The sequence below is a fragment of the Stegostoma tigrinum genome, chromosome 8 (genome assembly GCF_030684315.1).
Source record: "Stegostoma tigrinum isolate sSteTig4 chromosome 8, sSteTig4.hap1, whole genome shotgun sequence".
Classification (NCBI taxonomy): Eukaryota; Metazoa; Chordata; class Chondrichthyes; order Orectolobiformes; family Stegostomatidae; genus Stegostoma; species Stegostoma tigrinum.
Window position 1 is genome coordinate 64,434,389 of NC_081361.1, and position 25,498 is coordinate 64,459,886.

General features: G+C 39.7%; 1 protein-coding gene across 2 annotated transcripts; it reads left to right on the plus strand.

Moving 5' to 3' along the window:
- The first annotated feature begins 982 nt into the window (after window positions 1–982).
- Window positions 983–23,522, plus strand: gpx7 (glutathione peroxidase 7). 2 transcript variants are annotated; one of them, XM_048539572.2, is made up of 3 exons: window positions 983–1,404; window positions 16,570–16,831; window positions 21,357–23,522. In XM_048539572.2, the coding sequence occupies exons 1-3, from the start codon at window positions 1,189–1,191 to the stop codon at window positions 21,518–21,520; spliced, it is 642 nt and encodes a 213-aa protein (XP_048395529.1). In that variant the 5' UTR covers window positions 983–1,188; the 3' UTR covers window positions 21,521–23,522. The 2 variants fall into 2 exon arrangements, with proteins under 2 accessions (XP_048395529.1, XP_048395530.1); XM_048539573.2 differs by lacking the exon at window positions 983–1,404 and adding an exon at window positions 13,721–13,848.
- The last annotated feature ends 1,976 nt before the right edge of the window (window positions 23,523–25,498 follow it).

The window sequence follows — 25,498 nt, forward strand, 5'->3', positions numbered from 1 at the left end:
AGGAAATCTTGTTGGAGGGTCCAGTGTGTGATGATAGAAACACTGATTTAGCTGTTCTCCTGAAAAATCCTCTGCATCATCAACAATCCCTAAATAGCATGCATCTGCAAAGTTCCCTGTTCTGACTATATTTGACAGAATACACACTGAAAGCTGTTGTGTCCGTTTCATACCTTATCCCTTTTCCTTCGAAATTAAGAATTATTGGTCAAATTTGATTTCAAAATTAACCACTGCCAAGAACGTTTTTGTTTTTAATTTTTGTTTGTATGGATTGTATTTAGAAGGGTAAATATTTGTAGTTTCCTTTTGAAAACGTATGTTAATCAGCTTTACATCTTTGAATATGATCTTTCACAGTAAATGAAAAATATTGACCCTCTCTGATGAAGGGTCTAGGCCCGAAACGTCAGCTTTTGTGCTCCTGAGATGCTGCTTGGCCTGCTGTGTTCATCCAGCTTCACACTTTATTATCTTGGATTCTCCAGCATCTGCAGTTCCCATTATCTCTGATCAAGAATATTGTTGTTTATTTAATAAACCTTTTTTTAAATTCTATTCAGATTGAACGTATAAACCATTTCAGAACTCACTGAAGTAGAATCAAGTCATCTCAAACCTGAGGGACTACCTAAAAATTGATAGTACTGAAATCTTTATTTATCAATGTAAAAGTTCCCTTTACTTTATGATGCTCTTCTATTAGTTATGTCCATTTACAAGGGGCCATTTATGTTGGTTTCATTCGGCGACATTAGTATTAGTCTGTATTGGACAAGAAAAAGCACACGTTTTGAGAAGTTGGAGCATATTATCCCCAGGAAGTGGGATTCACGGCTAGGAATGACAGTTCGGCCGTCACGATATTCTTATCTGCTGAAATTAAAAGCTATGAGTACTTGAGATTTAACAAATATGTTCAAGTGCTAAGCAGACAAAAGGTGAGCTAAACCTTATTCCGAATCCAGGAGATGTGACTCGACTTGTCCGACATTGATGATTCTTTCAGAACGGTGGATGGATCAAAAACAACTAATTGAAAAGTGAATGATTCTTCTGGGCGACCGTTAAATCTTTGGAGTTCATTACGACTGTTTTGCAGCACCGCCTTACGTCAGGTACGAATGGCTGATCTGTGTGGGAGACGATTGGGAACGAGCCCTGTTGCGGTATCAGAGCCAGTCAGAAATGCAGCAGTCAGCCCAGAAACAGCAGGCGCCAAGCAGAGCTGTTTCTTTCTCACAACTCAGCACCCGTTTGCTGTTCATAGTCATGTCACTCGCAGCGATCATAGCTCTGCTGTTATTCGTCTGGCCAACCGAAGAGAAAAACAAAGATTTTTACTCATTTAAAAGTGTGAACATTAGAGGGAAGCTAATTTCACTGGAGAAGTACAGAGGATCGGTAAGTTTGACAACTCCACCCTATCACTAACCGATCACGGAATTAGGACTGTGCAAACTCATGAAGCCTCCAGCTTTACCCAACTAACACACGTGAATGCGGAGCCCACATCCTATTCCCTACTTGACTGTGATTGAAACAATGGAATTTGCTGCCCTTTAATCTGTAATTCATGGGGAATCATGGGGGACCCTTTGAGCAGAATTGTATACGTGGCATCGTAATAAAGTAGTTCAACTATTCTCTCTAAACGTATTTGCTCACTGGTGTATCGTTTTTCCAAATACTGTACGGCTACGAAAAACAGTTCTACTTGAAGTAAGCAAGCCAGTTCATTCATTGTTGTTTAAGTTAACTTTAGGTTAACAGCCTATTCTACATCAGACGTTAGGACCATCAACTGCAAAACTTATCCTATATGAACCAATGCAACACAAAACCAATATACAGCAAATGATGGAAATTGGAAATAAAACTACAAACATGCAGGAATTACTTAGGTGTACCTAAGAAACGAGTTAATTTTCGTGTCTGTGAACTTTAGAACTTTCATCCTGCCTGTAGTATTTGATGCAACTATTCATTGAGTTCACCTCCTGTAGTTTCCCCAGTCATGTAGTATTTTCCCCTGGTGTTTGTGTAGTGTTCTTTTATATTTTCAATTTTTTAAAAAGATGTTGCACTTAATATGCTCTGCAACCCTTTCAGACAATGCTTTCAAGACCAGAATAATTCATTCATAAAACACCCACAGTGTGGAAGCGGGCTATTCAGCCCATCAAGTCACACCAACCCTCCAAACAGCATCCCACCCTATCCCTGTAACCCTGCACTTCCTTTAGCTAATCCATCTAGCCTGCATAGCCATAGACACTATATATGCAATTTAGTATGGCCAATCCACCTAACCTGCAGATTTTTTGGACTGAAGGGAGAAACCCACACAGAAAGTCACTCGAGGATGAAATCAAACCTGGGTCCTTAGAACTGTGAGACAGCAGTACTAACCACTGAGCCACCATTCCGGCACTCTGCATAAGGTTTCCTCAGGGCACCTGTTTAATGTGCTAATCAGCTTAAATCTTTGTCCTTTGCTTTCCAACCCTTCCTCCACTGTTCCTTACTTGGTAAAAGTCCTTCAGGAGTGTAAACCTCTCTACTGATTTCTCCATCATCTCTTCGGTACCGCAGCATCTGTGGAAAGAGAAACAGAATTAACGTATCAATGGCAGTATAACTCTTTTGGCTAAGATTGTTCAGGTAGCTAGTCGAGGAGTTCAACCTGGCAATGACTACAAGGGTGGCTAAGGCTGCCCCGGTATCATTAGAGGTTCAATATCGATAGAGGAAATCAGACCTTGAGGCCAAATCTAATTAGAGGCTTGTTGGTATGCATTCCCACAGTGCTTCAGAGGAAGGAAGCAGGACTCCTGGTTTGATTTACTTGCGGATGAGTTAGAGGCTGAACAGTTTCTGAGAAGGACTGAAAACGCCCAGTGATTTGGTGATCGAGGACTGAATTGAGGATATTCAGTTTGTTGTGGCATCCAGAGGCCTTGTCACAAGTGAGATGGCAACATTCACAATGGAACATTAGCACAGAAAAACCCATTGGCAAATACTGGGAAGAGGTTCACATGTTCAAAGAAGTGTGTAGTGGATCTTTGAGTGCAGAGACCAGTAGTGTTGAGGGCAGTAATAGCCTGCGCAATAGTAGTGCTTTCATGATTTATAAGCACATCGAAGGAGAGGACCCAGACTGCATATCCTCAGAGGTAGTGAAATGGGTCAGTCATGTAGTCCTCCTGGCTGTCTTCTCCAAATTGCCTTAGGGACAAGCAGTTGAAGGACTGCTTAGCAAAATTTGTGAGTGATGGGAATTTGCAGGTAGAGTTAAGGAAGCATAGTGGTGACAAGCCTGTAATGTCCTGTGAAGTGCAGGATTATGTCATTCAGATATTTGAAAAGATTGAAGGAGAGAGGCTGCCATTGAGGAAGTGACTATTGGTGCAGAAGGGGATAAAAACCTCAGGCTGTAAGCATAAAATGTAAGCAGAACAAATTGCTGCATAGCACCTACAGATTCAAATCTTGCTGCCCTGACTCTATGGTAAGTCAATGGCCAGTCTTGCACAAGGGCCATTCCCAAGTGGTGTTGGAGTTGTGATGGGACTTGACATTTCAAACAAGACTGCCATCAGGCATCGACTCATCATTCAGTGCAATGGTCTTCCCTTCTCATCAAACATTAAACGATTTAGGCCTTCCATCAAAAGCCAGTCTGAAAGCATTGGGGAGCAGTGGGTGTGTTGAAGTGGCATTCTTTCAGGTAAGGTAAGGTTCTTTCAAGTAGAGCCTCATTACATGCAGAGTGATAAACTTCCCCCACAGCAAGCATGAAATTTGGCAAGTAGAAGTCTCATGCCTAATTGATACAGGAGCAGAAGAATCAATTGTAACTAATTTTCCTGAGACCCTCTTACTGTGAAGTACTGAGTATTGAACATCACGTCTGGGTCTCTGCTTCACAGGAGAAACCATTGTCTTCTTGGTTGCAATAGGCTCAGTCTCATTTTGCATAGCTTGGTTATCTAGTAACTCATGACCCCACCGATACTCCATTTGGTGTACAAAAGTTGACACTACTCATGGTATTAGTCCAATGTGTTAAAAGATATAAGGTCCTCAGAGCGTGTCTATAATGACTGGCATGAGCAACACATTGGTGTTTGCAGGTGGGGCTCCAAGATCTTTGACCTTGCTCCATCCAATTAAGGTCTATCTGCTAGTGTGGGACATTTGATCTATTCATGTGGCAAAGAATTGTGTTCTTTTACTGACTCTGAGGCTCTTGAAGGCTCATGCCACAAGTCTCCAATTGGTCCACATCTGCCCTTGGAAAAGTATCACATATCACAAAAGGCAGAGCTCTCACTTGTGTAAAACTGGACATCACCCTCATATCTGTGGATAGAATACATAGAATATCCACGTAGGTCAACAGTGACAAAGATATTTACCTCTAATTGAGAATGCCAATAAAACATTGCCACTGGACAGTAGACTGACTGGAGAAGACCCAGAGGTGGCAACTTGTTTCTGCTGCCACTAAGCATGGAATAACTTTAAGTGTTGATGACATTGGGTATTGTGACTTGGTTAGTCCTGTGATTATGACTGAAGATGACTGTCCAGTAAAGATTTCTTAACATCAGATTCCACTCCATCTCTGAAAGAAAGTCTGAGACTATCTGCAGAAGTTTTTGGGGTGAGATGTAATCGAAGAGTCACCAAAATTGTAAACAACAGCAGCAGCTCTCTGGTCTTATGATGAAGAAAAATGGAAAATTGCACTACACCTAAGGCTGTGCAGGCAGATACGGTAAGGAAGACCACTGGACAGTTGAAGAGAATCAGGTGGGTATTGGGGGAATCCGTGAAGTGATCTTGCGCACAAATTGGTTTCTTGCTTTGGATGTTGGTGAGGACAATAGTGCCTCAGAAGTGCTTTCAGAGCCAAGTTAGGGGCACCATTGGGCAGCTTAGCCGAAAAGGAGTGGGCAATGTGGAAAAGAGATACTGATAGTGTTTTTTTAAGGGCAAAATGCAGGCATTTCTATGGCCAGACACATGACTCTTGGATATGTTGCCTCTCTGGTACCAGGATAAAGGATATCACAGAACAACTGCAAGATGTTGAGCTGAGGGTAAGTACCCAGAGATCATGGTCAATGACAGTACCAATTATTTAAGTAGAAAAGCGGATAAAGCTCTGAAAATAGATTTCAAGGAGCTAGGAAGGAGGACCTCTGAAGCAGTAATCTCAGGATTACTTTCAGTCCCATCTCATGTGACCGTAGAAATAGCAGAACAGAGAAATTGAACGTGTAGATAAGAGACTATGTGGGAGGGGAGGGCTTTAGATTTTTCAGGCATTGGTCTGGTTCTGGCATAATCAGGGTCTATACAGGATGGATTAATTGCCGTTTGGCAAGACCAGATCTAACATCCGCATGGGGAGATTTACATATGCTGTTGGGGAGGATTTAAACTAGTTTAACTGGAAGTGAAAACCCAAGAGGGAGCTCAGGTTCAAGGGAAACAAACTAGTAGAAGAGTCGACAGTACAGACAGAAGACAGACAAAGCAATGACAAGCATTAAATGGGATCCAAAGGGAGATGTTATAAAGGCTGAATTAGTGGTACTCAATCTAAATGAGTGTTGTAAAAAAGGTTGATCTGAATGCACAAATTGAGATGAATGGATATGATTTCATTGCCATTACAGAAATGTAGTCACAGGGTGATCATGATTGGGAACTGAAGATCCATAGATATGCTATATTTAGGAGGGCTGGACAAAAAGGATAGCACTCCTAATAAGAGATGACATCAGTACCTTTGTGAGAGGATTTTCATTCAAAGGATCAAGTTATAGAATCAGCTTGATGGAGCTGGTAAACTGCAAGGGGAGTAAAATTGGTGGGATTTGTTTATAGAACACTTTATGGTTGCACTAATGTTGGAAATTAGAGATGTGTGTAATGTTAGTACTGGCAAAAATGAGTTGCTTCGATCTGCATATCTCGCAGGTTAATTAAGTTGCCACTAATGCAGAATTTGAATTCCTGGAGTGTGCACAAGTTAGATTTCTGGTACAGTACATTTACGAGCCAATAGGGATTGGGCTAATTTGCATGTGGAGCTGTGTAATGAGAAAGGACTAAATAATGACATTGCTGTTAAGGAGAATTTATGGTGCAGGACAGGGAAATGATGGAGAAATTTAAGTTACTTTGCATCTGTCTTTGTGGAAGAAGATAAATTAAAATCTCCCAGAAATGCCAGGTGACCAAGGGAATTATGAAACTGAAGAGATAAAAGAAATTAGTATCAATAAAAAGGTAGTATTGAAAAATTAGCCAGATTGGGAGAATTGATAAAATTCCTGGATCAGATGAGCTTCATGTGTTTAATGAAGTAGCTAATGGAGATACTGGATGCATTAGTGGTTAGAATCATAGAATTTTACTGTACATAAGGAGGTTATTTGACCCATTGTGCTTCCACTGGTTCCCATTCTCCAGCCCTAACTCTGTAGCCCTCTCAATTAATCACTTCCAAATAGATGTCCTGCTCTCTTTTTGAAGCTTCCTTAGGGCCGCATGGTGTCTCACTGGTTAGCACTACTGCTTCACAGCACCATGGACCCGGGTTCAATTACACCCCTGATCGACTGTCTGTGTGGAGTTTGCACATTCTCCCCATATTTGTGTGGGATTCCTCCAGATGTTCCGGTTTCCTCCCACAGTCCAAAAATGTGCAGGTTAGGTAGATCGCCTTGCTAAATTGCATGTAGTGTGCAGGGGTGTGTAAATTACATGGATTAGACATGGGAAATGCAGGAGTACAGGGAAAGGGTAGGGGGATGGATCTGGGTGGGTTGCCCTTTGGAGGGATGGTATAGACTTGTTGGGCTGAATGGCCCACTGTAGGGATTCTGTGATTCTCCGATGGAATCTGCCCCCATCACTTTCCCAGGCAGTGCATTCGAAATCCTAACAACTCTGAGTAAAAAATGTTTTTCCTCATCTCACTCCTCACTCTTTGGCTGACATTCTTGAAATTGCGAGCCCTAGTTACTGGCATACCAACTAGTGGAGACAGAATTTTTTACCTGTCATAATTGTTCATAATTTTAAACACCTCAATAAGGTCACTTTCTCTGCTCCAGGGAGAAAAAACCCAATTTTTCTAAGCTTCACTTGTATCTAAAAATTCCTCATTCTTGGCATCATTCAAATAAATATCCTTTGCACTCTTCAGGGCCAAAACTTCCTTCTTTAGATAAGCTGCCAGAACTGAACACACAACTCCAAATGTGATGTCACCAATGATTTGTGGAAATATACCATCACTTCCTTGCTTTTATACTCTCTTTGTAAATCCAAAGATTCTATAAGCTTTCTTAACAATTGTTTCAACTTGCCTGGCTGCCTTCAGAGAATTAAGCGCTTGTATCCCGAGGTCCTTCTGCTCCGGTACTCCTCTCAATGTTGCATTGTCGAGACTGTACTGTGTCTCTGTGTTTCTTCTACCAAAATGCATTATCTCTCATTTCTCATTGAAATTCATCTGTTAGGTGTCTGCCCATTTGGCCAACTTGTCAATGCCACTCTGAAGTCACTAAGCATCTTCCTCACAATTCACTATTGTCCCTAGGTTAGCATCATCTGCAAATTTTAGAGATTCTGCTCTTAACACCCATCTCCAAATCATTTAAATAAATCGGAAAAAACAAGTGCCCCAACCCTGATCCCTGGGTAACACCACTTTCAACATGTTTCCGTCTGAGAAATGCCCAACTATACCTATCCTCTCTTTCCTATATTTTAGCCAACTTCTAATTTATGCTGCCAAGGGCCTGTCAACCCTAAGTATTTCTAATTTGCTATCAAAACTGCCAAATGGTGCTGTACCAAATGTTTTCTGAAAGTCCAAACATCCACAGCGCTTCCCTTATTCACTGTCTGTTTCACCTCAAAGAACTCAAATAGATTTGTCAGTCATGACCTGCCCTTGACAAAGCCTTGTTGTCTGTCCAGTTTTAACTTATTTTCTCTAAATGTATATTTACCTTATCCCATATTTCATCAGTTTACCCACTATTGATGTCAAGCTGACAGGTCTGTAGTTTCCTAGGTTATCCTTTGCCCCTTTCTTAAGCAACCATGTCATGTTTGAAATCTTCCAATTCCCTGGGACTAGTCCTGTGTTTAGAAAGGCCTGGAATATTTTTGTCAACAGCTCCACAAGTTGCTTCCTTACCTCCCTTAGTAATCTACAATGCATTCCATTCAGGCCTTATGACTTCTCTACCTGGAGTACCGCCAGCCATTTTAGCACCTCTTCTTTGTCTTCAATGGCACAGCTGAGCTGCTCAATACCTACATTTTCATCTAGGCCATTGTCACCATCTTCTAATTTGGTAAAGACAGAAGTAAAATATTCATTTACTACCTCTGCCATATAAAGAACAAAGAAAATTACAATACAGGAGCAGACCCTTTGGCCCTCCAAGCCTGTACAGACATGCTGTCCGTCACAACTAAAACCCCTTACCTTTCGGGGGACAGTATCTCTCTATTCCCATCCTATTTATATATTTGTCAAGACGACCTTTAGAAGTCACTAAAGTATCAGCTTCCACCACCTACCTCAGCAGAGACTTCCAGGCACTCACCACCCTATGTGTAAAAAAACTTGCTTTGTACATCACTTTCAAACCTTGCCCCTTGTACCTTAAACCCATGGCCCCTGGTAATTGACTCTACCACTCTGAGAAAAAGAAATATTTTTTGCTTCAGGGAGCAGCTTACTATACATGTTCCTATACATGGGTCCCAGCCCATCCTTCACTAATCTTTCACTGTTAATGTGTTTGAAGAACATTTTATTCCTTGCTTTAGTGCAGCCTACTATCTTTTTCTCATGCTTCTTCTTATACTTTCTCATCCCAGCCTTAGCCTTTCTCCTGCATTTGAGATACTCATCCTGATTTCTTTGATATTATTCCGGTAATTTCCTGGGCTGCTAATTCCAGAACTAAGAACATAATCTCAGCATAAGGGTCAGGCAATTTAAAGCTGACATGAGGAGGAGTTTGGAATTCACTATCCCAGAAGGTTATGGGAGGTCAATCGTTGAGTAGATTCAAGAAAGAAATCAGTGGACTCCTTGGCACTAATGACATGAAGGGTTATGGAAATAGCATGGGAAAATCACTTTGAGGAGCTGATAGCATGATCTAGAATGGCAGGCATACTCAGTGAGTTGAATGGATTGTTCCTATGATGACTGAGGAATTAACACAAAGACTCCTAAAGATACTTCTTAATGTCCACCAACATTAAAGCAACAGAGTTTCAGTGGGCCACTGACCTCCCTCAGTTTTGATTCCAAATCCAGTACAGGCCAGTCAAAAGCAATGCAAATGCTGAATATCTTCAGTCAGAAGATTAATTGTGGGTGGGAACCCACCTCTGCCTAGTTGGAGGGGCCTGTTGTTGACATTACATCCACACACAAAGTCAAAGGCAGCATTCTGCCCCCAAATCTCTAAGCACAGCTAATCAGCTCCTCAATGTGATTTTTCCCATGCTATTTCCATAACCCTTAATGTCAATCGTGCCAAGAAATCCATTGATTTCTTTCTTGAACCCACTAAACAATTGAGCTGCCATAACTCTTTGGAATAAAAAATTCTAAGCTCCTCCTCATCTCAGCCTTAAATTGCCTGACCCTGATGCTGAGATTTTGTTCTTTTTTCTAGAGTCCACAGCCCAAGAAATTACCAGTATAATAATATCAAGGAAATCAGGAAGAGCATCTCAGATGTAGGAGACTCACTGTGCACTTATGAATGCATTCGAAACCAGGTCCTGGAGGTAAAGACGGATGTGGTTTCATCTTTGCCATTTACCTTGAAAGAGAGCCTCAGACAGCTTCAACTGACTTATGTAGCTGTCATAGACTACATTACTACTGGAAGGCTGAACATCCACAAACCTGGTGCTAGCTGATGAAGAAATCAGGATGCTAGATGTGGATCAGCGTGAAATGGAGACTTCTCACAGTATTGCTGAACCTGAAAACATTGCATGATGGTACGTGATGGTGAAGTGCAGTCAGATAAGAGATAAAGAATTCTGAAGTGACCCTAGTGTTGTGAATCTAGGGAGTGCAATGAGTGTGCAGAGGCCTACTCCAGCTCTGGAAAATGGTAAAGCGATGTCGTGAGGGAAGCAGCAACTAAATCAATGAGTGATGTCAATCACATGACTCCTGGAGACCTGACCGACCTAAACCCCATTCTCGTGATAACAAAGTGTGGAGCTGGATGAACACAGCAGGCCAAGCAGCATCTTAGGAGCACAAAAGCTGATGTTTCAGGCCTAGACCCTTCATCACCCGTTCTCGGTGATCTGCTACAGAGCCTGAATCCCACAGAAAGTACCAGTACAATACTGATAAGAGAAAGTCAACTGGGAAGCCTGAGGCTGGTTTGAAATAGGGCCTTAGGTCTCATTTAAGAGAGTTTAGATAAAACAATGGCAGTTGATGAAGGCCTTTGTTATGCTCAGCCAAATCTGTGTGCTCAACACTACCACTAGGTGGAGGACCACACTTGCATGCACAATATCACCACACCATTTCTGTGGCTGGTTTGGATGGTTGCTGCGAATTGTTTCATCTAGAATTTTCACAGTGACCTCATGTGCATCAATAAAGTGTTTTCATTAAAAATTTAACACAAACAGAATATTGCATTTAAACTTTGGCTTTATTTCAGAACGGTTTGTGTAAGACACAAATTTCAAACCCTGTGGCACCAGTGAGGCTGCTGTAATGAACCTTCTCTCTGGCACACTTACATAGGTTACATTTTATAACAGCAAAGAAATACAGAGGATTTCCTTTCTTGTGTGGTAAAGCAAAACACTTTTTAATTGCTGATGTTTTATAATCAATGACAGTGAAGTATATTCTGCAGCTAGCCATCAACGAAGAATGTAGTTGTTAACCTGCGGCCTTCTTCTGAAATACGAAGGAGAGATATTATTAAATTGGAGAGGGCACGGAAAAGATTTACAAGGATGTTCCTGGAACTGGAGGGTTTTAGTTATAAGGAGGGGCTGGATAGGCTGGGACTTTTTCTCTGAAGCATAGGAGGTTGAAGGGTACCTTAGAGAGGTTCATAAAATCATGAGGGGCACAGACAAGGTAAATAGCACGGGTCTTTTCCCGAGGGGGAGTAGAATTCAATAACTAGGAGGAATTTTTTAAGGTGAGAGGGGAAAGTTTTAAAAAGGACATGAGGGATAAATTTTACACAAAGAGCAAGGTTTGGATGTGGAATGAATGGCCAGATGAAGTCGTAGATGCAGGTAGAGTTACAACATTTAAAAAGATATTTGGACATGTATGTGAGTAGGAAAGGTTTAGAAGGATGTGGGCAAAACACAAGCAAATGGGACTAGTTTAGTTTGGGAAACTTGGTTGGCATGGATTGGTTAGACCAAAAGATCTTTTTCCATGCTGTATGACCCTATGGCATGATGACTTTGTCTCGGTAAATTAAATAGCAGAGTATGCATGAAGATGTGTTTTCTGGAATGATGCAATTCACAATACAATCACTATTAATATCACAAAAGTTATTTGCACATGTATTTCAAACCACTCCCCCACACATGACTAGGCTGCCAATGCTGTGATGGGAGTCCACACTCCATTTAAGAAAAGGGCACTGAGTATATATCCTTGTTATGTAGCAGGTAGTAAGGAAAGCTGATAAAATGTAATCATTTATTGCAAGAGATATTGAATACAAAAGACATTTAAAAGACCATATGTGGAGTACTATGCATGTTTTTGTTCACCTTAATTGAAGAAGGATGTAAATGCATTCGAAGTAGTCAGAGACTATTTAACAGAATAATACAACAGAAGGTGCTGGAGAAATTCAGTGGCCTGGCAGCATCTGTGGTGAGAGAAACAGAATTAATGTTTGAAGTCCAGTGACGCTTAAAGATCCAGCCAGACCTGTTGACCTTATCCAGCACTCTGTTTTTATATTTTATACCTCAAGCATTCGTAGTACTTTGTTTGTACCAGCATAATAGCTGGAATAGGTGAGTTGCTTTTATGAGGAAATGTACTGGTTAGTCATGTTCTGCTAGGGTCTAGAAGTGTAAGAGGCAACTTGATTTAAACATACAAGATCCTGAGACATCTGACAAGGTATATATTGAGAAATTGTTTCCTCTGGTGAGAAAATTTAGAAATAAAGATTACTGTTTAAAAATCAAGGATTCACCTATTTAATACAGGGATGAGGTGCATTTTTTTAACCCTCAGAAGGTCATGAGCCTTTAGAATTCCCTTTTTAACAGCCAGTAAAAGCAGAATCTTTGAATATTTTTAAGGCGGATGTGGATGTGTTCCTGATAAACAAGAGGATGAAAGTGTTATAGGATAAATAGTTTTGAGGTAACAATCAGATCAGCTGTGATTTTACTGAATGGTAGACGAGACTCAAGAGGATAAATGGCCTACTCCTGCTCCTAAATCATGTATATGTTCTACAGGCAGCTGACCAATTTAATGAAAGTTGTTTGAGCCAGCTTACCTTTGTAGGTAGTGGGACGTCCTGAGATCGTGACAGGCACTGTATATATGTAAGTTATCCAAAGCTCTTAATAAGAAAAATATATTGCAGTATTTTATCACATTTCCATAAGTGGGCACAATTTCTCAATTAAATGGTTGTTGAAAAGAAGGTAGCATTTGATATGAAAGCAAAACCAATGAAGTTGTAACATCAGAATGGCTACATGGTCGAGCTTTCAATTACCAATTTCTAAAAGAGCAAATCCTTGAAAGATTGACTTTGTAACATCACCATCAACACCATAGTTTTGAAACTACTAAATTTTATACAATGTCAGAAGATAACATTTGTAAAATGTTGGGTAGGGGTATTCTTGATATGAATTGTGATTTTTTTTTCTCTCTCTCTATTTCAGTAGATGGCAGTGAAGGAGGAGATGAATGGCCAAAGTTTTACTATATGCATTAGTCTTATGGCACTTGAGAAATAGGGAGTCAATATGAAGGGAAGATTTGAAGAATAATCAACATTCCCAAAGGAAGAGTTTTTGCAATTGATCTTTTGTTGCCTTATTGACTTTAACATTCAGAACATGTACAGATTCAATAATGGCATTCATCAGATAGTGCATCTTTAATCTGTCCACTCTTACTATATCTATGCTGTTCCAGGGTCAGCTCAATGTTAGCTATAACGAGAAGCTTATTGCTTTCTTCCCTCTATGAATCGTTGCCTTGGAAACAGCACTAAAGGGAAAGGCTATTCTCATTTAGCCAGAGTACCAGATTTGGCAGAGAGCAGGAATTCTTCCATCAGTTGCCATGGTTTTATTCAAGCATAGGAGAATTATGATGTTTATTTGGTTTCTAAGGTAATATATGCTATGTATTGTTGGTGAGCTATTAAAGTTTCTGAGCAGTTTATGATGCCATGTTTGTACCTCACCTTTATGTTTATTATTATTGATTCACTTGCCTATCACAAGGAAGTGACCTTAGATAAAATATATAAAAGGCAACAACAAAGCTCCTCAATCACATGGCCATAACTAGGCAAGTACTATAATTGAGGCTTAGCTTAGGGTGCACTTTCACTCAATGTGCAGAATCAGTCTTTAAAAGCTCCTGTCACTTCCCAGCACTAAGAATTCAGCTTCTCAGAAGATTAGCATCAGGATGGGCTCCAATGAGGAAACAGAGACCTGCTGTAAATGTTACAAACATGTTGATGGAGAAAACTACAGATGACCGAAGCAAGGACATTTTCAAAGGTAGCTTGCAGGAAAGACCATGGCTTGAAAAATGTATGGGTGAAGTGAAAAGTCTTGTAAAACAGTAATCTATCAATAAGTCTCCATAGACTTACCATAGCATGGGTCTCCACTGTCATTTGAGAAAGACAGCTAGCAGTGGTCTAACCTGAGGGCCACCACTCCTCAGACAAGGGGAGAGTCCTTCATGTTAAACACAGCTAGTTCAGGATTTAAAACCATGTTGTTAGCATCAACCCACAAAGCGAACCAATCATCCAAACAATTGAGATGACATAGTATGGAGTTGGAGAAGCTCATCAGGCCAGGCAACATCAGAGGAGCAGGAAAGAATCAGGGCCCTTCTTCAGAAATGGGGAAGGGGAAGGGAACTCGGAAATAAACAGAGAGAAAAGGGTGGGGTTGGGGAAGGGTGATAGGTGAGTGCAGGTGGGAAGTGGTGGGGATTGGTCAGTGAGGTGGCAAGGACAGATAGGTGGGAGAGAAGATGGACAGGTTGTGTCAGGTCAAGGAGACTGGGATGAGAGGGAGAATTGGACATGGGATGAGGCCAGGATGGGGAGATTTTAAAACTGGTGAAATCCATGTTTAGGCCATTGGGCTATAGGCTTGGCTCCCAAGGCGGAATATGAGGTGTTGCTCCTCCAGTTTCTGGGTGGTGTCATTGTGACACTGGAGAAGGCCCAGGAGGGATATGTCGCCCAGGGAGTGGGAGCGGGAGTTAAAATGGTTTGCGACAGGAAAGTGTTGTTGCCATTTGTCACGTACCGAATGCAGATGCTATACAAAATGGTCTCTGAAGAAGTTACCCTCCTCCCTCCGGACAATCAGAGGATCGCTCTCCCACTGCAACTTTCTTGTAATAACTTGTCTGTCTCCTTTGTACCTATCTTCTCCTCTATCCATCTTTGATCTGCCTCTCCCTCTCTCCCTATTTATTTCAGAACCCTTTCCCCCTTCTCCATTTCTGATGAAGGCTCTAGGTCCGAAATATTAGCTTTTCTGCTCAGCCTAGTGTGTTCATTCAGCTCTACACCTTGTTGTCAAGGATTCTGTCTTTAAATTTTTGGGGGTGGGGGAGTGTGAGGACAAAAGTTTGGGAAACGCAAGAGATGCAGTTGAGGACATTTTTGATCCCTGGACGGGAGAGGCTACAGTTCTTGAAATAGGAGGAAATCTGGGACGTGCGGGAGTGGAACGCCCCATCTTGGAGCAGAGGCGGGGGAATTGGGAGTAGGGGAACGCATTCTTGCAGAAGGGTGGGTGAAAGGAGGTGGAGTTCAGGTAGCTAACAGATGTCAGTTTCAAGGTGGTCACCAGAGATGGAGACAGAGAGGTCCAGGAAGGAGAGGGAGGGATCGGATACAATCCAGGTAAGTTTCAGGTTGGGATGAAAGGTGTTAGTAAAGTTGATGAACTGTTCAAGCTCCTCATGGGAGCATGAGGCAGCACTGATACAGTCATCAAAGTAGTGGAGGAAGAGGTAGGGGTAGTGCTGGTGTAGCAGTGGAAGAGAGACAGTTCCACGTATCTTACGAAGAGGCAGGCATAGCTTGGGCCCACGCGGGTGCCCATGCCACCTCGGAAGTGGGAGAAGTTAAAGGATAAGTTGTTAGCGGTAAGGACAAGTTTGGTTAAGCAAATGAGGGCATCGGTGGAGGGGGACTGGTTGGGCCTGTGGGAGAGGAAGAAGCAGAGGCCTTCTAGGCCATCCACATAAGGATACAAGTATAATCCAACTAATTGAGGTGACCAACCTCCCCCTGACCTAGCAATTACCAGTACAGGATTGATATTCAATCCACAATAAGGTAATATCTTGATAAAATACTCTCAATTATTTGTTCCTTAAAAGTGATTCTGAGAGACAACATTTAACTGGAAGTGTTCTGTAGTAAACTGATACTCTATGCCTTTTTCCCATCTAATTTTTGCATCTTATAGAAATCTGGATATTGTAAAAACTTCAGAAACATTCAATAATCTCCTGAAATTTCTACTTGCCGTCCCAAACCAGTTCTGAGGAAGGGTCACTGGACCCAAAAAGTTAACTCTGATCGCTTCTTCACAGAGGCTGTCAGACCTGCTGAGCTTTTCCAGCAACTTCTGTTCTTGTTCCTGATTTACAGCATCAGCAGTTCTTTCAGTTATTATGTGGGAAATCTTGCTCCATTCTTTTTGTGCCTGAGTTTTACATTTTTTGTGTATGTCTGGAGCAGTATTACTGCCCCCAGATGCACCAATGAAAACCATCTCCTTTATAGAATGGTCTAGATCCTCTTGAAGGTAGCAATTCTATCCAGTTTTCCTTAATGAGTTCTGCATAGCTCTTAAACTTTGTCATTACTGCAATGTAATCCATTTTGTGACTCTTTAGATTGTCTCTTTGAAAGAGATCTGGGAAATAAACAATTAAATGATAATCACCTGCGTGGATGCAATGAGCCAAATGGTCTTTTTCTGTGCTGTAGATCTCTATGACTAAAGTTTTATTCCCTGTCACCTTTTCAAGATTAAGGAGTAGGAGTCCCACAGATGGAACCCACAAAATTCCATCACGACTGCATGGCCCATAGAGGCAGTCTGTTTGGACACTTCTGTACTAAATTAATTTTTGGGGCTTTTGTTTACATATAGAAAATAAGCTGTGTATGTGTCATTGCTGTGCCTTTTTTTTTGTTGTTTTTAATCCTAAATTGCATTTGTTTTGTAATTTTTCAGATCTCTTTAGTTGTTAATGTTGCCAGTGAGTGTGGCTTCACAGAAAATCACTACAAAGACCTACAACAATTACAACGTGAACTGGGACCAATGCATTTTAATGTCCTGGGATTCCCCTGTAACCAGTTTGGGAATCAAGAGCCAGGCTCTGACCAAGAAATTGAAAGGTTTGTGCGAAGGACCTATGGAGTTTCCTTTCCAATGTTCAGTAAGATCAATGTCAAAGGTCCTGGTGTGAATGCAGCATTCAAATATTTAACAGGTAAGAATGAGATTTTCCAGAATTTAGGAATACTATTCATTTAAAACATAAAATAAACCACCAATACAGTTTACCTGCATTATACAAAATGTGCAGTAGTTTCTCTGAAATAAGAGGACATCAGAACTCACAATATAAACTTCCATTAATGTACTGCTAATTTCCCAAATATTCAAAACATTTATCATGGTTATGGTTAATCTGAATGCTAGTTGGTAATATTTTTAATTTTATTGACAGTTGCAGACACCAGATAATCTCTAGTGTCTTGCTCAAGTGGTCATGCTCTAATTTTCTAATTTGTGAGTTGAGACAAAGAGTCAGGGAGCCCTGTAAGGTATTCCAACAGAAATATTATCTTGTATCTTGTATCTTGTATCTTGCATAATTTTTATGCAGAAGAAACATTCCTGTTCTGTAGAATTTCATGTAAGGTAGCTAGTCTACATTCCAAAATTTAAAAGTTTGGCTTATACGATGTCAATTCAATTGGGCACAATCACAGTTCCTCATAGTACTTCGTTTTAACAATGTTTCATGCTGCTGGTTTAAATTCCCAGTTTTACAATGCATCAAGCACATGAGGATAGAAATGCTAAATTAAAACAAAACACTTCACAAACACGCAACTGGCCTGTTAGCGTCTGATAAGAGAAAACATGCATTAATATTTTGGAAAACTGAAAGAACTGCAGATGCTATTAATCAGGAACAAAAACAGAAGTTGCTGGAAAAGCTCAGCAGTTCTGGCAGCATCTGTGAAGAAAGAATCAGAGTTAATGTTTCGGGTCCGGTTTCCTCAGAACAGAGGAAGGCTCTGAGGAAGGGCCACTGGACCTGAAACATTAACTCTGATCCTTTCTTCACAGCTGCTGCCAGAAATGCTGAGCTTTTCCAGTAACTTCTGTTTATGTTCATTAATATTTTGGGTTTGAGTTGAGAATCAGTCGGAATTAGAAGAGAGGAGGTAGGTGAGCCTTGTAGGTTTGATCAAACGGGGAGAGGGGAAAAGATAAATAAATGTCACAAGCCAATACTGACTGAAAAGATCTGGGCAGTTTCTTAACTTATTTGCAAGATGGAGAGTGCTGGCTAATGTGCTTAGACTATTTCAATATGATGGAGAAAGCATGACAGTCCTTCAAAATAAAGGTATTAAAATGAAATCTGAATGAGAGGAAGCCAGATCGAGAGCTGAAATGTATAGATCTACAAATAGTCCTCTGACTCTGAGTAAGAATACTTGCCCAGCCAATGTAAATGCTGACATTTTAGATAAACATCATAATTATTGGTTTAAAAAAAATCTTTTGGACCAGTTCTTGCCCTTATTTCCAATATGAATATCTAAGAGACAGAGTTCTGACTGAAGCTCTAACTTGTGAAAATCCTCAATTATTTTATTCAGAAAGTTGCTAAGTATCTTAGGAGCAGTAGTACTGTCATTAAAGCTTGTGTTAAGAACATAGGAATGGAAATAGCCATTCAAGCAGCCAAGTCTGCTTCCCCCATTCAATTTTATCATGGGCTGATCACATGGAATAAAGAGAGAGTGAGCCAGCTGGATATAAAAGTGCCTCAAAGGTAGGAGGCAGAGGGTGTAGGTGGGGGGTTGTTTTTCGGACTGGAGGACTGAGACTTGCGGTGTACCATAAGGCTCAGTGCTGGGTGCACTGCCTTTTGTCATTTATACAAATGATTTGGACGTGAATAGTAGGAGGTATGATTAGTAAGTTTGCAGGTGACACCAAAATTGGTGGTGTAGTAGACAGTGAAGAAGGTCACATCAAAAACCTTGATCAGATGACCAAATGGGCCAAAGAGTGGCAAATACAGTTTAATTTAGATAAATGTGAGGTGCTTAACTTTGGAAAGACACATCAGGGCACAACTTATACAATTAATGATAAGGTTATGGGAGTGTTTCTGAACAAAGAGACTGGGCTGCAAGTTCATAGTTCATTGAAAATGGAATTGCAGGTAGACAGGATGGTGAAGAAGGCATCTGGTATGCTTGTCTTTATTGGTCAGTGCATTGAGTGAAGGAGTTAGGAGATCATTGTTGCAACTGTGCAGGACACTGGTCCAGCCACTTTTGGAATACTGAGTTCAATTTAGTATCCCTCCTATAGGAAAGATGTTGTGAAACTTGAAAGGGTTCAGAAAAGATTTACAAGGATGTTGTCAGGGTTGGAGGATTCAAGCTATAGAAAGAGGCTGATTAGGCTGGGGCTATTTTCTCTGGAGCATCGGAGGTTGAATGGTGACCTTACAGAAGTTTTTAAAATCATAATGGGTTTGGATGAGATGAATAGCTAAGGTCTTTTCTCCAGGTTAGGGGAGTCCAAAACCAGGGGGTATAGGTTTGAGGTGAGAGGGGCAAGACCTAAGGGGCACCTTTTTCATGCAGAGGTTGGTGTGTGTATGGAATGAGGTGGTGGAGACTGGTACAATTACAACATTTAAAAGGCATCTGGATGGGTATATGAATAAGAAGCATTTAGAGGGATGTGGGCCAAATGCTGGCAAAGGGACTAGATTAATTTTGGATATCTGGTTGGCACGTAGGAGTTGGACTGAAGATTCTGTTTCCATGCTGTACAACTTACATTCAATTCATCTACCTCAATGCTGCAAGTGGGGTCTCACTAAGGCTGTAATTAATTGGAATTGTGAAAGAGTGAAAATGAGAAGGGAGCTGCAGTGGACAACCTTTAGAAATAAATGTTAACAATCTGGGCATATTGCTAAACATTACTGCATGTAAGAATGGTCTTCTATTGTCTTCCTACGTAGCATAATATTTTCTATTTTCTGTTTTCTGTTACTTGCAAAACTGTGGTATTTTTTAAAAAGTAATAATAAACCAGACCCATATTTAGTGTCCTATGATGTTGGGCTGTAAAATAAGCCAGGAAAATATTGTTCGTTGAATGACATTTTCCAGTATTGTTGTTTGTGAATTCATGTTCTCCAGAAACATTATTTGTCAAACTGTGTAACAGTTTCACACAGCAGTGAAACACGTAGCAATCATGATCGGCGCCATGCTTGGTAATTGTAGATCCCAAATATCACCTTGTGAGTTCTGCTGCTTTAACAAGAATTAGACAAGACAGGAACTGATCCAGCACATGCTTGACATAACAAATGAGTCAGTGTTAACAGCATATCTGCCCCACAGGTTCAATACTCAAGTGGGTTGATTTGTCCTGGATTGTGCTGCGGAAGCACTCATCTACTCCTTTGTTACCTCTAGACCTGACAATTTGAATATTTTCTTGGATGGCCTCCCACCTTTTACCCTTAAACTTAAGTTCATACAAAATGATGCTGCCCTATTCTAAGTCGCACTGAATTCCATTCACTCATCGTTCATGACCTACATTGGTTTCCAGTCTGACAGGAGAGTCAATTTTAAAATTCTCATCCTTGTTTTCAAATATTATCATACCCTTACCCCTCATCTACTTATCAGCATCTGTTCCAGTATAATAACATGCCATAAACGCACCTTTGGCCAAACACACCCTTACCCCTCATCTTAGTAACCTTGGCCAGTCGTACAACTGAACCGCAGTTCTGGCCCTTTGCACATCTCCAACCTTGAGGTTATGCTTTCAGCTGCCTAGGTCCAAAGTTTGAGGACTCCCTCCATAGATGTCACTACCTTTCTCTCTCTCTTTCTTTATGACACTCCTCAAAACAAGGTTAACTTTGACCAAGCCTCAGGTCACATTCTTGCTATTGTCTTAACTGCGTCAGTGTCAACCTTGTAATGGCACTATGGCTTTAAGAGCTGTATTTTGTCTTTATGTTTGAAGAGAAGTTTTGAGCCATAGGAGTGAAGCTGCTGTCTATTCAAAGCCAATAAAGTAAATAGCTTGTGAGGCCTTGGGTTTTCTTATAAAGTTAGAACCATAGAGGCAGCCTGAACAGATGGAGTCAGGCTCCCACTGAACTGGGGTTTAGTTTAGCTTTTAGTAGTTGCTGGGGTTTTGAAGCTATTTGTGGAAGCTACTACATCGTTCTCTCTGTTACAGCTAAAAGTTGGAGTTCTCTGTACTGCCAGAATCGCAGGTCTTGGTCAAAGGTGTGTTTATGGGATATTATTATACTGGAACAGTTGCTGATTATTAGTTAAATAACCTATTACATTGTTAAGTTTTTCAGTGATATTAAAGTTACACCAATTCTTGTTTCTTTTGTTTGTATTTTAACTGGGGGTAAGATTAAAGTGTGTTTTGCTTAAAGCTGAATCATGTGACCATTTGAATTACATCTGGAACACAATTTGTTAACACTTGCTTTTAAATATGATAAAATTTATGTTCCAGACTATCTCCTTGATTTATTTTCAGGGAGTTTTGTCTAGTCTGTAACCAACTTTAGTTCATTATGGATGATATATAAATGCCAGTTGTTATCATTGAAAACAATCATGCAAGTTTTTTTGTCAAAAATTCAGGTAAATGTGAAGATGTGAAGAAATACTCATAAAACCTGTTTCTGCATTTAATTATAGACTCCTCTGGGAAGGAGCCAAACTGGAATTTCTGGAAGTATCTTGTGGATGCAAATGGTGAAGTGGTGGATGTTTGGGAAACATCTGTTCCAATTGCAGAAATAAAGCCAAAAATTGCAATGCTCGTGAGGCAACTCATTGTGAAACGAAAAGATGAATTGTAATTTAACTCCAAAATCTGTAATATCTAATGTTACCTTATTTTAGTTTACATCATTTTTAACAAATTATTTTTGTGTTATCATTTCTGTTCTGTGAAGCCCACTAATTCATTCCCTGTGACACTAAATTTTCTTTGGCATAGGTTATGCCTTCCTACTGCAATAAAAATAGTTGAAGAAATTAAGCAAATTGTACATCATTTATTACTTTTTTAATTGAGGTAGAACTCAAGTTTATTGTATGCTCTAAATATAAATGAATACATACAATAAAATTAGAAATACAAGATTCACCAAAACTTCAGTCACTGCATACAATGTTTTGCAATTTACTTGTTTTCTTCTAAGTAACTTATTTGATATTATCCTTTATATTTTCAAGTAAAATTTATGTTAGTGGGTTGTTTACTTTCTTCATACTAAGAAAACTAGATCTGTTTCCAAAAGATAGGGAAAGATGTTTTAGTACAGATTTAAAAACTTCCTAAAATGATATCGCATAGTATAATGTTATTTTTGTATTTGAAAGGAGGAGTGGCAATTGGGAGAGGGAAACCAATGGCAAATGTAGTTTGAAGACAGAATCTTTTCAGCTGCCTGCCCGAAACAGTTGAAAAATGGCAGCAGGTTAGGAATGGAATTCCTGCTGGCAAGAATGCTAAATGGATAATTTGGGGTGGCCTTTGATAATGAAAGGGACACTTTGGAGTAGCAGAAAACAAATTTTCCTCATTGGGTCTAGATGAATGTTCCTGTTCCTGATTATTTTTAAGAAATCTTAGATTAAATGTTTTCTTCTCATTGTTTTATCCCTTATGAGAAAGCTACTGAAACTTGCCTTGTAAGGTCAGAATAAAAATTCTGTTTGGCCCAGAAAACTCCACTAGATTCAGACAGGTGCTTCTTATGCTATCTCCTTAGAGTGTCTTAAAATCAGTGTAAACTAGGTGGGAAATTGGTGAATAAGGCATTTGAGACACCTTTAACTGTGCACGAGTTTCGGGTAGGGTTAAAGTGCCCCATTTTTGCTCACCACATATCTCATTATTAATATATGGCAACTATGGGGAATATGAATGTTATGTTTTTAAGGCAATGAAATGTATATAGAGAAATGTCCAGTTCAAATGCGTTTTGATGGAAAGATGGAGTGACCTCGAATTTGGCCCTGTTCTGAGACACACAATCGTGAACGTGTTTTACATACGTATATTGTTTATGCCTTCCTAATGATTGTACAGATTTAATTGAAGGTGCATCCAACCTTGACAGGCTTCTACCTAGAAAGATGGATGTGAATCAACAGTTCCCTATGTTTAATTTTCTATCTAGTTCTTCCTTTATGAGGTCCAATGACCATCGAGCTACAGGAAGATATCTTATTTGCCACTAGTCCCAGTGACAATCTACCAGTATTCAGAAGATGATTAATGGAACAACATTAGAGAGCAGCACAGTAATTCACTGAATATATTCATCTTTTGAGTTACACAGATCTTGATGTTTGAGGAAGCTGATGGGTGGAAAAGCGGAATTGTGGACAGGATTACATCAGTCATCATAATAAACAAAAAACAGTAGATGCTGGAGATCTGAAACATACAAAAACAGAAATTGCAGAAGAAAAGTCACTGAACTCTAAATATTAACCGTGTTTCTCTCTGCCCACATACTTCTGGACTCCCTGAGTTTTTCCGATAATTTTTGTTTTTGTTTAGACCAGACATAGACACGTTGAGAGGTGGAGCAGGCTAAGCGTCAAATTTTAAACCCCTGTCATTGTTTATTATGCCTTATATATGCTGCAAAGAATCTCAGGAAAGTTGAGATATCCACTAGAAATACTTATTGTGTTAAATATTAAATAAATCTGCATAGAAAAGTAAAAGTTTGATTGTGGCATTTCAATTCTCTGTAAACATTAAGCAGTGTCAGTAAGGAAATGTCTCAGTTTGTTAATGGTTCAAAGATGAACAAAATAAATTCAAATCTTGTAACAATTTGATTTAATGACAGGCAACATTGTTTTATCCTGACTGTTGTCATTCCATTCTCTTCACATTTTAACTTCTGTACAGCTGATCTGAATTTGTTAGAATTTTACTCCTTTCAAGTTTGTTTTTCTGATGTATGTCTCCCCCCAACTCTACACCGGTGTGATCACTGTGTCCATTCTGTACACCCAATCCTGTGAAACACCTAATCAATGATGGGCGTTCCTGTGAACAGCCCAGGTTCCTATGATCTCATGGTGTTTAACAGAAATTGTAATTTCCATGCCTTGTGATCTTTCTATGCATCCTATCAATTAGCACTCGAAAGTTACTGTTTGCACTCCTTCTAGTCTGTCCCTGACTTATTTATCTCTAAGGACTGCTTGAATTCTGTTATTCATGTATTTCATATATTATCTCTATCAAATTCAATCATTCCTCTTACATAATTGGGACAGTGGATAATATATATATAAAATACAAAAGACAGTTGGTTTTAACCAACTGCTATAAGATTCATATTGTTAAATTCTATTGTAAAGTTAGTTATAAAGTGTAAAGTTATACAGCTCCTTCCACTGTTGGCACTTGTAACTAATAAGTTGCCACCAATCTATTTTGTTCAGTGCGTACCAGGCATCTTTTTAAAGGTAAAAGAAAGTGTTTCCTGAGACTAATTAACTTTCACATGTATGTTTAAATATTTTTCCCCGAATGTTTATATTATATTTTGGTTATACGTGTATCTACAATTACGTTGAAATCTATCTCTATGATCAACTGAAGAATCTTTATTTAGAAATAGGTTCTAGTTAATGTGAATAATTTCAAAGAAATAACCAATTACTGCAAAATAACTTTAGCTGTTGTCTTCACAGCTGCTTAATGTGTTAGGTTGGCTGGTTCATTGGCTGAGATTTACGACACTTGTTCTAAGTGATGCTGTTCACTTAATGGGACAACATCCTTTCATCAATGAGGCTGAAATCAATCACTTGCCTATCCTTAGACATCCTTTTATCAAACTGTCTTGGTTGCTTGCAGGGCCTCACATTCACCTTGGAGTAGCCCTGTTCAGAGATACCATTTTGTTCCATTCAAATGCCAGAACAGACTGTTTTATCCTGTTTATTTCTTGTCAGACATTTTGTGTCTTTAATACATGGGCCACCCTTAGAATAAGTGATAGATATGTTTCCAACAAAAGTTTGCATTAATTTCACATCTTTAGATTTTCCTTGTTTTTCAACACAATTTGATCAAGGGAAAGTGTTATGTAAAGTTATATTATTGAGAAATATAATTAAATTCTGTCAATTGGCCATCCTGAGATGTCCCTCCTGTCATTATCACTGATGGGACCACAAAATTTGTGTTAATGTATGACTAGGGATCAGTAACATCTTTAAAAATAGTAAATGTAGTTTGAGCTCCTAGATCTTAAGAATGAAGTTCCAAAATCCCATGGTTTTAAACAAGCTAAATTTATTATACATTGTTATAACATTCTAAATACATATGCAATTTATGTTTTAACAATCCAGAATTAGCCATCCAGAAATAGCATGTGGTAGATATGGGTAACTGACAAATTAAGACAGATTCCCTGACTTTGTGATTGCAACATCAACCAGGTGGACCTCATCGAATATGAGTTTCCTAGTTGGGGTTGTTAATCTGGTCCAATCAGGGAGCCCTAGCTGACAGATAAGAACAGGCATTCACTCTGAGAGCCGGCCCTGAGGGAACAGGATCCATGTCAAGGGCTCGCCATGTGTAAATAACCTTGGTGACTGGATACTGGCCTCTGTGGTGTTATTTAAAGAGTGACAAGAGTAGGATTAATAATGTAACCATGCAAAAACTCCTACAACTCAAGCCAAACTAGAGTTCAAATAAGCACTGTAACTGGCTTTATCATTTGAAAATGTGGAAAGTGGAGCATTTTAGCTGCAGGGTATTTCAATGGAAGTGGACACTCTTGCCA